At 45.4% G+C, this 12875-nt stretch overlaps 1 protein-coding gene across 2 annotated transcripts in view; it reads right to left on the bottom strand.

The window, feature by feature from the left end:
* The window catches only part of LOC147434900 (ribonucleoside-diphosphate reductase subunit beta), a 194258-nt gene that overhangs the window by 110447 nt on the left and 70936 nt on the right, over positions 1–12875 (bottom strand). For both annotated transcript variants that reach the window (XR_015185398.1, XM_086491290.1), the window contains exon 9: positions 7301–7375. Coding sequence is in view for 1 of the 2 variants with exons in the window: in XM_086491290.1 (XP_086347416.1) it covers positions 7301–7375 (75 nt within the window). In the remaining variant the exon portion in view is untranslated. The remainder of the gene's footprint in view (positions 1–7300; positions 7376–12875) is intronic.

Genomic DNA, 12875 nt, shown 5'->3' with positions numbered 1-12875 from the left:
GTAGTCAAGAAGAACATCAAGCAGGAGGCAAGAGAGGAGGAAGTCCTCATTGTGCACACTACCCTTGAGGAAGAGAAGCCCGACGCCTCAACATTCGCGTCACAGGCATTTTAGAAAAAGAAGGCCTCACCCCTGAGCTTGATGGAAAGGCTTTATGCAAGAAACTCGAATACAAGGAAGAGGAATCACCCCCTTTCCTCAAAGCTTGGAGAGCGGGTAAAGATCTCACAAGGAAGAGGGCCCCTTTCCTCAAAGCTTGGAGAGCGGGTAAAGATCTCACAAGGAAGAGGGCCCTCATCCTACACTTCTCCTCCGAAGAAGCACGGTCTACTTTCCTTCGCAAGAGGGTGATCTTGAGAGGACTCAATGGACCACCTATCTACCTAGACGATGATCTCACACCAATGCAACGCGCATGCATGCCTAGAGTACACCAAGCTCGCAAGGAGGGGAAGAGGGCTTCATACAGAGATGGCCGAGTCATCATTGATGGCAAGGCGGTAGCATAGGGACTCGTCGCCTATGGGACACTCTACAAGGAGATACATATGGCAGTTTGGAACTGCAACAGCTCTCTATGGACAAACCCAAGGAGATTGGAAGAGGTGATGCATGGTAGAGATATCATTCTACTCACAGAGACACACAAGAGCTCAGAGAGAGGTCTACCCCGAGTACAATACTATCAATGGGAGTCTACTCATAGAAAGTGTACACAGCACAACACCTCGAGACGATCTGGCGGAGTAGCAATCCTCTACCGCCGCTCACTTCACAACAGAATACAGATAGTAGCACGCGATCCAGAAGCACGATACATGTGGATACGGATTGAGCTATCTGAGGAGCACATCCTCTACATCGCCATATGCTACTTTGCACCTAGCGGCTCTAGGTTTGCACAGACAGATGGAGGAGAGACACAGGAGGTCCACACACACAGAGGAGAGGAGGAGGATGATTCACACTCACCATATGCATGTCTCAAGGAGGAGATCATGGAGTACTCTAGATTGGTGAAATCTTCCTCACAGGGGATTTCAACGCCAGGACACAGAGTAGATAGTGTGATATTTACGACTTCGACGACCCAGAGCTACTCTCCACCATGGAGGACACAAGGGCAGAGCGGATCTCTAGAGATATCACCACACCCACACCATATGAGACACTTACTTCGCTTGCGATCACAGCACCGTCTCGTTATTTATAACAAGATGGCGCAATGGCCATCATCCGGCGGCCTGACTTGTATACCACCATCAGTAGCCAGTGGAGGTAGCACAGTTGATTACATCATCGCCTTCAAAGAGGCAGCCCATTTGCTCACATCTCTCACCATCCCACCACTACCTATTGGGGCTGACCACGCATATCACGCCCTATCTCTCACTGGCTCACCCATCCCACATACACCACCTACATCCACACCACACACCACTATACACTTCACACATGAGCTAGCCAGAGTTTACTCGTCACATGTATATGAGGGGATCTACACCCTCGATCTAGACACACGACTCTCTACACTCACTAGCGAGCTCTCCGCAGTCTTACACACCTCAGCCCTCTGATGCTTTCCACACACTACCCATAGTGGCTGCCCCCCACCCTCTGGGACGATACCCCAAAACCGATGGTACGACGAGGACTGCAGAGATCTATACAGACAGCTACAGGCTCAACGAGCCTTAGAGGAGATCACCGAGAGCGAGGTCAGGGGACAGATGAAGGCCATCACACGCCGTAAACAGCGGGCCTTCGAGGAGGCGCAGGAGCTTGAGTTATACCACCTTCTCATGAGTACAGACTGCACCACAGCATGGAGGATTCTCAGAGAGCCACGCCCCACCACCCCCCTGGAGGACCCCCAGGTCTGGCATGATTATGCCGAGCGCTTATACCAGATACCTGGGCAGCCACTGATCCCAGCACCATCTGATCCTCAACCTACCACCTCAACTTTCTTCACATCTAGCATGGTAGAGAGGGCCATCCGACGCCTTCAGCATGGTGCCGGAGCAAGTCTTGTTGCATCGGTTTCGCCATGGTTCGAAGAAACAAGTACGACAGTATTTTTTGAAGTTCAAAGATCGAGGAACCCATGAAGCGGTGTAGGTAGACGAAGAGTTCTTCAAGGATTATCCGGAGTTGTTGGCAGACTACTAGGAAGCCATGCAGCTCGGTACCAGTACCTCACTTTAAAAAGGAGGGGATGTCACGTGACACATCCAAACCCTATGTGTCCGTGGACAAGCTACACCATAGCAGGGTTTCCGTCAAGTCCAGTCAAGTTAGATTAGAAGTAATCTGGCACTTTTGTGAGTCTATTCGTAGACCGTGCATGCCCAGTCACTCAGTGTAGATGCATATCCTTTGGTTGCACCTTGCATAAGCATAAGCATTTCCATCAGATTCCATCAGAGTCAGTTTGGGGATGTTGCAGATGACTTTATCCCATTTTTCCCTATTTTTGACATTTTTCACTTATTTATTAAGTGACTTTTGTTGGGTACTCAGTAGGGCAAATTGGGTAAGTTAATTTATAAGCAAACCCAAGTTGGCACTAATTGGCAGATGAGCCAAGGAGAACAGCAGGCTACCAAGCGACAGGTGTTCCCTCCCTCTCTCAGCAAGACCCTCTCCAAGCTTCTTGGTGAGGCCCATTCCCCCGCATCCTCAGCCCACTGGTGTCGCCCCCATCTTCTTGCATTGCTTAGCGTTTCCCTCCATGAAGCTATCGCCAAGCAACTAGAAGAATTCAGCGTTTTCTTCATCAAGCCACTAACGCCAGGCCATCCTCAGCAAAACCAGCGTTTTTGCTATTCCTTGGCAGCAGTACCCAGCCATTACTAACGCTAGGGATCAGTGGCAGATCTGCAGCAAATCAACACTACAAACGCAGGGAAAACTCTCAGCAGCAGCAGCGTTTTTCACGATTAGTTGCAGCAGAAGAGCCACAGCCGGTAAGGATGATTTGACACTCGCAAAACAGTCAATTTTCAGCAATAAGAACCCTGCTGTATCAGCGTTTTCTCAGCCAAGCTTATCCCCCAAAAACGCAGCCTAAGGGAACCCTAAACCTAGCGGTTTTTCCAGCAGTCAGTTTCAGCCATTAACCCACAAGAAAACAGTCTATTTTCAGCAACGAAAACAGTCCAAGATCAGCCCATAACCAGTCCCAGTTTCAGCCACGAAGCCGTCGACATCACCACCGTCGTCGTCGTCGGCATAGTCCAATAGCATCAGTCTTTTGCATTCGTATTGTACTCTTTCGTGCAATCAAGTAGACCACTCTCGCCGACGAGAGTGGGGCCTTCAGAGGAGGGTTTTACAACCTCTCGGTGTATTAACTTTCTCTCTCCTTCTCTCAGTCTCATTCACTTGCACGCACAAGATCCACTCACTTTGTTCGTGATCACCGCAGTCTCTATAAGCCGGAAAGCTCTCTCTTTCCCTAAGAACTAAAAGGAACCTTGAGCAGTAAAGATCACTAATCTTGAGAAAATACAGCATTCATTTCGCTGCACCTTACACCTCTGATTGCACATGAGCACAACTAGTGTCTGCTAGGTGTAGGCACTACTAGGGAGTGTTCCATACAGCACCATTAGTACCAAGCCTAGGTAATAACTCCATACGAAGCACCTCTTATTAGTAGTTCATCAACTTATTGATAAGTGACATATTGGCATAATTTTATGAAGTCGTGGGGGCTCAATCTGACCCCGCTCGACCCAAACTTTTGCACCTATTTAGGAGATCCTAGGGGACACCTCTCTAGACATCCCATACCCACAATACAAGTACCCGTCGCACAAGCACCTTCAACATTTTTCAGTCATCAGCCAGCAGATTCAGCCCAAGACAGCAGATCAGTCAGCGTTCTCAGATTTCAGGCCTAGCCTCATCGTCAGATCGCAATTCCAAGCCACATCAGCCCTAGCGTTTTCAATTTTCAGCCCTTAGCCTCGAAGATCCAAGCATCAGTAGCAAGATCTCATTAGCATCTCGCATCTAGGACCATTGTATCAGCATTTGTGCAATTTAAAGAAAATACCTCGCTAGCAATAAAGAGGGGGGCCCTTGGAGGGGGGTTTGGGACCCCATCTGGTGTTAGTCCTCTCTCTCTCTATCGCTCACAGACCCTTCACTAACAGCATCATTCTCTCTTCTCTCTCGAGTCTTTGCACATCTCTCATGAAGTAAAGGAACTCTCATGAAGTAAAAGGAACCTTGAGTATGCACTGAGCACTCATCCTAAGCATTCACTATCAATCACTTCCGCTGCACATTACATAATATATTTGTCCATGACTTTGAGCTCGCTTGACCTTGGCCTCTTGCACAAGGATGGGTCATTGATCATATGTGTATAAGGCTGGAGAGATTTCTAGCCGAGTCAGAGTTGTTGGATGCATTGAGGGCGCTGTCGCACTACAGCTACCTGAGAGAGGATGATTTCTTGGATTTTCCTTGAAATATTGGGAGACTTTGGGGCCTCGTTTATGCTGTGCATTTCCGCATGTGTTAGACACAAGGTGACACCTCAAAGCCTATCAATGGGTTTCATATATCTTATACCCAGGGAGGGTGGTTCTCTAGATGACATTTTGCAATGGAGGATTATGATGCTCAACTCAGTCTAGAAAATTCTTGGGAAGTCTCTAAGTTTGAGAGTCCATCCACTCCTTGGGGATTTGATGCATGATTCACAGACAAGGTTTGTCAAGGAATGTAATATTCTTGATAACATTTTCACTCTTGGGAGGTTCAAGCCTTGGCCCGTATGCATGTTGAGAAGATCATGATTTTGTTATTTGAGAAAGCTTATAGCCGTGTTGATTGGAGCTTTCTCGAGGGCAACATGCGGTTTCGTCAAGGCCTGGATTAAAGGAGTTGCGGCTTTGTACTCTACAAATCGTCGTTTGTGTTTGAACCACAATGAGGCGATCTAAGAAGAGGCCAGCAAGCTCTTGAGAATTTTTGCATAGCTTTGGGTGCATTGATCAACCAGCGCAAGACTGGGGTTGGTATCATGCTTTTTGGATTGGCAGGATACCACTGTAAGGATTCTAGGTACTAATCCTTAATTAAGTACTTAAACTCATGATTAAGACTTAAAAAACTTGAGCTGAACTCAGAAATAAGACTTAGAAGACTCTGTGTTGATTGATTGATTGTGTGATACAAGGGCTCCTTATATAGGAGACGAAGAGACACAAATGAAAAGACATGTCTCCTGGTGAAGAGACATGACTTTAGACGTAAAGACACATCCTTTCGGCGAAGAGCTGCAACCATTGGGTGAAAAGTCGCACCCGTAGAGCGAAGGGGTGTGGCCATCCAAGCGTAGGGGTCCTCCTTGGCATGGCACTTCGCGTATCTGCAACTAGGAGTAGATGTAATACTGTTAACATAGTCACAATCGTGATACCCTAATCTGCTTCTGGGAGATGCTAGAGCCCCTACTTGACAGAAGATGAGACTCTAACAAAGCCGCCGGCAAAGTAAGAAACAAAGGAGAGGTTTATTAACATCTTGTGAAGGCCGTAAGTTGGCCTACGAGCCACATCAATATACATAAGTATGCGCTTTAGATATCCAAGGAAAAGGAAAAAAAAGTACAACATCTGACACCCTAATCTGCTTCTGGGAGATACTGGAGCCACTACTTGACAGAAGATGAGACTCTAACAAAGCCGCGGGCAAAGTAAGAAACAAAGGAGAGGTTTATTAACATCTTGTGAAGGTCGTAAGTTGGCCTACGAGCAACATCAATATGCATAAGTATGCGCTTTAGATATCCAAGGAAAAGGAAAAAAAAGTACAACATCAAAGTGCTGCTACAAGAAAATCCCTAAGCTGTGAGATGCCATCTCATGCTCTCAAGCTCCCCCATGTCCATTCTCTACGTATCCTCTACCTAGATTCTCCTCATAACTCCATCTCCTCTCAAGAGTCAAGCTCTCAAGGTTCAAGTCGAGCTTTTTGTCTTTAAGTCTTGAAAGTCCAAGCTTTGTCCACTCTCCACTCCCTTCTCTGTCCATAAAGACTACAATGTTGCTCGCTCTTCATGAAGCTTTTGACAAGCATAGCAATTTATAGCTCTTGCGCGAGGAAGGCCCATGTTTGTCGGTGGCTTGCAAATATCACCCGATGATCATACCTCAATGTCACCCGCCTAATCATCCACTTGTGCGCATTGGGAGGGAATTTTGCTCCATGTCTACGTATGCCGCAAGACATCTAAGATGACCAATGCAATGGTGCAATAAATACCTCCCTTTGAAAATAGCAAAGTTACCAAGGGGGTTTCCGTGGCTGGAGAGGAGGTTGTCACACTCGATTGTGAGGCGAATGTACTCTTTGAAGTTTAGCAGAGAGTACCTGTGTTTCTTTTCTACCAGTCAATTCTTTTAGTCCGGTCTAACCCGGACTAATGCCCAGACAGGGCATGATTGAGCATGTTAACCTTGCACACATTGATGGTCAAACCAAAAGCGTTAACCAAATCCTACATGTAGGCTAAAAGAAATGGTGAACTATTGGGAAAGAGAATTCACCTGTAAAAGTTTCCATGTATCAGGTCAAGCACTCTTCCATGGGACACCCATTTGTGTAATGTCCAGGTTTTAGCCTAGGCTCCCTAAGGAGTGGATTTGCTAAGGTAGAACGCACAAGCATATAAAGCCTTTTAAAAAGATGCAAATCTAGGCCTGCGTAAAGCAGAAATAGAAAGGTTCAATATAGAGCTAGAGCCTCTTCTAAGTTCTGACTTCCGTAGGACACCTTCCATTTTGAGGAGGAGTGTGTCTATTTGAGGGTGCCTGACACGTCTCAGACCATGAAGACTAGACCGTGTTCACATTTTTTTACCAACATCTTCACAATACTTAAGAAGACAGAAGAAATGGCTCACAAACTCGACTTATCTAAACAAGGTAGTATACATCCTGTCTTTATGTAAACTTAAAGACAACATTGGGGATGACCTTGTTTAAGTTTATGAGAAAATGACCATGTGGAGGTAATCTCGTAGCTGAATACAGTCGCATTCGTGCAAACATATCATATCTACCCTGCTTGAGGGGACGTATCAAACAAAGCCAGCTTCAACTAGCATAAGAATTCGACTTTATCAGACCATGAACAAGACACTCTACCCTTCCTAACATAATATGGAGGAGAAAAAGAGTTTCAATAGCACTTGAGTTTGTCACAAGAAAAAGACAAAGTTTCAAGATTCAATAGACATTCAAATAAGTCCAATCTACCAGAAGGGAACAAAACATACGGCGTTTGAGCTGCACACAAGCTGAGGTACGTTTCTGGGATGAAACCTCACATCCAAAACCTTTTGCACACCTTGCTGCCAATCAACAACAAGAAACACATCATTTCTAACACCAGCGCAACCAACGTGATCAACTGTGTATAGAAGGTTATTGTAAAGCACAAACATCTCACATAGAATTTTTTCATCCCTATCAGATTTTTCATACGAGTAAATTTAACAGGCCAGAAAAAATCACACCTTTGAGATGCTCAAGATTAGAATTCAACACAAAATACAAAGAAGGACATTGAGCAAGACAGCAAAAAATGTGATAAAATCACGAGGTCTGCCTCTGAGAGCAGCAGTGAAAGGTGGAAAAGACACCGTTTCAATTTAAAAACGAGGGAGAGGGAAGGGCGGGGGGGGCACTCTCCACGAAATTGTTATTCTATGAGTAGACTGCAATTGCCATGGATACACGTGTATGTATGTCTGTAAGAATAAGGAAGTGTGCGCGCAGATGCACACTACACCAAGACATGGTGCTCTACACATGATAGATTCTCTCAATGGGCTTACAACTACGGTCTTCTAACTGCCCTCTCAACACACTTCCAATTGCCCTCTTCTTCACTATAGCTGTTGCTGCTTCTTCCATCTTCTCTTTCTTTTGCTCGTTCATGGGCTGGCCATGCCTACTTGCTCTCGGAAGGTGGAGATAGCACACATCAGCTTTGTTTGTGTCAATGCTCTTTGACAATCGGGATTTGTTACTACTAAATGAATGTATGCTTTGCAGCATATTCACCAACTGCACCACAGCCGCAACATCAACTGCAAACACGACGGCTCTCCAACCTGCACACATCTGCGGGGTAGCATGTACCCATATGTCCTGATAGCTACCTCTTCAGCCTAACACTCTTTCTACATATGGGAAAAACACACCCTCAATGGTTCCGCATCCTCACAAGGTGATGACCTTCGTTGTGAGCTCACACATGCACTACTCGGAGAGAGAGAGAGAGAGAGAGAGAGATAATAGGTCCCACCATTCCACGATTCAAATTCTGTGTATAATAATGTCATCAATAGATAATTTGACACCGATTTCAAAAGATAATCCTAGACTCTCTCTTTGTGTGGGAGGATAGAGCAAGCAAGCCTCCACTTGCGACTTGGCCTGTACTTGATGCTGGCATGTAGGAGGCTCCCACGTGGATGGAGGAGAGTGGCGACCAAGTAGGCTCCTACTACATGTGTCACGGGACGGGCACCATGTGCCGACGGAAAAGAAAAGACTGAACAACTTAAAGCACTTTTGTTACCATACCTATGTGCTAGTGATGTGTATGAACACACTTAGGATCGCCGAGGCATTTTTTCCCTCACTAGGAGGTTTTTTCCCCCGTGCATTGTATATACGCCCATCACTCTAGGGCTAACTTAGCTTTCCATTGCACACTAAGTAATACTACTCTCCGCTCTGTGGCTTGAGCTTCTTCGTCTTCTCCAAGTTGTGTGTTTCCCTGCAACCCTTTTTCTAACAATTGGTATCAAAGCAGGTTGCGTCCTCTCGCGCATAGTCGCTAGCATCGCGAGCACACGCCTGCTCACTTTCTTTCATTTCAGTGAGCTTTGGTGAGCGTCAACAGGTCAACAAATACTTTGGGAAGGCTTGAAGAGCTCAGTCTGCTCATATTTTTCATTCGGACTCATTTCAGCCTCCGTTTCCACTATAAGAAATACGACGCAGGCAATTTCTCATTTTGTGCAAAGTTTTTGTCAGTGCCATTTTTTGCATAACAGGTCCCTTACAATCTTCTTCGGGTTGTGCTATATAGCACGCGTTAGTCGCGCTTCATTTCTCCTCGTTTTGGGCAATTTTCACATCAAGTACAGGCATTTTCCATGGCTGACAATAACACAGATGTGTTCAAGACAGGATAAATTGGATGGGGATAATTACCCAATGTGGGCTTACATGATGCAACATGTTCTTGTGTCAAAGGGCGTTTGGAATGTTGTGCAAGGCTTTGATGTGCGCCCTAGTTCTGAGGATACAGGCGACGTTGAGGATGTTGCAGGTTTTGGTGGTAGGGTTGCTACTACTAGAGTTGTTTTGCCTATGGCTGAGCAGGCTTGTTGGGAGTTAGAGATGCGCAGGCTCATGCATTGATTGCTTTGTCTGTGAAGCGCACTATTACTCCTCTCATTCATTCAGCTCAATCTGCAAAACAAGCTTGGATATTCTAGCTGGTCTTTATGCAAGTCGCAATGAAGCTAAAATTACATTGCTGCGTAAAGAGCTGGAGTCGAAGATTATGCATGAGGAAGATGAAATGGATACTTTCCTTGCTGGTATCAAGGATATTAATGAGAAACTTATTCCTACAAGCGAAGTCATTTCTAACAAATTCCCTTGTGCAGACTGTTCTTAATGAAATGGACACTTTCCTTGCTGGTATCAAGAATATTAATGAGAAACTTATTCCTGCAGGCGAAGTCATTTCTGACAATTCCCTTGTGCAGACTGTTCTTAATGCTTTGCCAAATTCTTACCAAACTTTTGCTAGTACTTGGAGACTTATGACCCAAAGAAATCCACAAGTTGTCAAGTTTCATGCATTATGCACATTGTTGTTGCAAGACTCACTTTCAAGAAAAAACAGGGCTAAAGAGCGTGCAATTGAACAAGTCTTTAATGTTACTCAGAGGAAAAGTGGTAGCAGTAATGAAGCCATTTCTCATGGTTCTTCTGCGAGTGGTAAATCACTTGTTCCTAATGCTTCTGTTGGCAGCACTTCGTCTGGGAATTCTTTTGAAAAGGGCAAAAAGAAGATGCGTTGCCATTATTGTAAAGCTAGCACTGTCCTAAGTTGAAGGCAAAAGAGGCTAAGAAGAAAGAGATTGGTTCCACTACAAGTGGAGCTATTGTAGAGTCTTCTGTGGAAGGAGATTGTGATGCTGATGTAGATGCAGAATGGGCATTTAGTGCAGAGTGCACGATCCTTTTGTCCATGATGTATGTATGTCAGTTGCTGCAAATGCTCATGTGGTACTTTGACAGTGGTGCTACAAAGCACATTACCTCTCATCGTGATCTGTTTACCTCTCTCGAGGATGTCCCTCATGGGAATTCACTCACTTGTGTTGTCACGCGGACTAGCACCACGTGCCAATGGAAAAGAATAATCTGAACAAAACCTTAACCACTTCAAATAACATTTGAACTCAAAGAGATGTACGACACACAAGACGGGGAGTGGCGGAGTTCCACCCCTAGAGAGCACTCGCCCCAAACCTTGGCGTCCCTTTTGGATTTTCTTTATATTGCTTCAACTCAGTACAAACCGGTACTCCACGCTCTACACCTTCTCCTGGAAGCGTGCCAAAGAATGAGCCCAAGGCACATATTTAAAGGCCCTTGGCCTATGAAAAGCAGTTATATGAAAAGCTTCAAACTCAAAAGCATCTGATCCGAAAAGCTCGCAGTAAAAGCTGGAGAGAAACGCGGAAATCGTACTATCTGCCATGTGGCATTGTCAGTAAAAATCGTGGACGTCCGTACAGCTGCCACAGCATCATCTTTTTACCCCAGAGATATGTGTGAGTAGTCCTGCTTTATTTATCCCTATAGGCCACTTGGAAAGACTTTGCAAGTTGGTAAGACTGCTTCTGCTGCTTCTACAATTTAGGCCTCTTGGCCCAAATATGCAAGATGGCTCTGTTCTTTAGTGGCTTGACACGTTAGCAGTTTGTGATATCCCCCCTTCTTGAAAGAAAGCAATCGTCCGCGATTACAACATATTTGCAAAGCAACTCAAGTTAGCTCAAAAATTTCCGAGGGTCATTCCGAGGGATATTCCGAGAGACAATCACTTTTCTCATTCCAAATAGGAGCTCTTGATATCCTAGGTCATTGATTTCCCATGAGTATTTCATCCAATAAGGAATATTCAATGGTTAGCACATCACGATGGAACACAAATGCTCACATATGCATGTTACAAGACACAACAAACAACACCGTTGAGCACTCCCCCGAAACAAACGGTCTGCGCTATGAAGCTACTGAACGACTACCTCGTCACACCCCCAACAAATAACCTAAAAAGTTTCGAGCGAGGAGTTAAAAGAGCTGATACAACCAAACGCTCCGCAGACCCCAGCCTACGTTGCTTAGAGCTTAAAGCATACAACCAAACGCTCCCCAGACATCCCGTCTACGTCGTTTGGAGGTGTTCCACCATACAATGAAACGCTCCCCAGACAACCCGTCGACGTAGTTCCGAGGTTTTCAAGCATACAACGAAACGCTCCCCAAACATCTCGTCTACGTCGTTCCAAGGTTCAATGCAACAAACTTGGACACTCCAAGTCAAGAATCTACCGCGACACCACAAACAATCACTTCAAAACAGTTCACATTTCACAATTGATTCGACACTGGCCCGGCAGAGTTCCGTGCCTAGAGATATTGGCCCCAAAGACTGGCGCCTCTTTCGGTATTTTCTTTTTGTATTAATCTGTGTTCAAAGTACAAGAGTACAGGCATCCGCTCACTCTCAAACTCTGCGTCCAGATGCTCTCAGTTGTGAGGCCCTGCCCACATATTTAAAGATTACAAGGGATGCTAAAAGCAGAGCCCCAAAAGGTGAGAATTAAAAGCTTTCAATAATAAAGCAAAAGAGGCTTCTCTCTCTCTCTCAACCTGTTAAGTAGAATAAAGCAAAAAGGCTCTCTCTCTCTCTGCAATTGCGTAGCCAAAAAGCATGCCCAAAAATTGTCGCAGGCTGCCGCAAATTGTGCCGTGTTTTTACGAGTCCGTACAGCTGCCATGTGTCAGTCATCCCGCCTTTTCCAAGAGCCTCGCCACGTCAGCATTTCAGCCTCTTACAGGGCAGCCATGTCATCATGTCACAGGCGGATGTGTGTGTATACAACAGCCACGTCACCAGTTTGTGACATACCCCCCTCTTGAAAGCATTGTAATCGCCCTCGATTACGCCTGCAAAACAGACAGAGGACATAAACTGTCTTAGCAGACACTGACTGTTAGTACCGACACACTAGGAACACACATCTAGCACATGTACCAATCGACAGTCACATCACAAGACATCAGGTGACATCATAGAACATCACATTCAACATTCATTCAGATCTCAGACCATGATTTATCGGCAATGCAATTAGCAATCGCATCTAGATTTACTCAGGACCTCATAGACGCCCGATTGACTAATCCTTATTGCAACCATGTCTATCGAGATCATTTAGACTAAAAAGCTGCAATCATTTCGTCTTCTATCAGTTCCTGCACTTAAATAAGTCAAGAACAAATCAGTTTCATATTATCCGAATTCCATTTTATAAAGTCATACAGCAGAATACTGTCAGCTCTCAGTATCCCTGAAGCTCAAAGAGACATCAGTGACTTTAGTATTCAAAAATCGAGGCATCTGTTGACAAAGGAGCGGAGTAACTCCCCTCTTGTGCAAACCCACTGCACCAGATCTCCGGCCAAGCACAATTCGGGGTTCCATTTGGAGTAGACTACGCTAAACCGCTTCAAGGTGAAAGTTCGCAA

The sequence above is a fragment of the Adiantum capillus-veneris genome, chromosome 19 (assembly GCF_014529385.1).
Source record: "Adiantum capillus-veneris isolate H3 chromosome 19, ASM1452938v2, whole genome shotgun sequence".
In the NCBI taxonomy this organism is placed as follows: domain Eukaryota; kingdom Viridiplantae; phylum Streptophyta; class Polypodiopsida; order Polypodiales; family Pteridaceae; genus Adiantum; species Adiantum capillus-veneris.
This window is presented reverse-complemented; position numbering and strand designations above follow the sequence as displayed.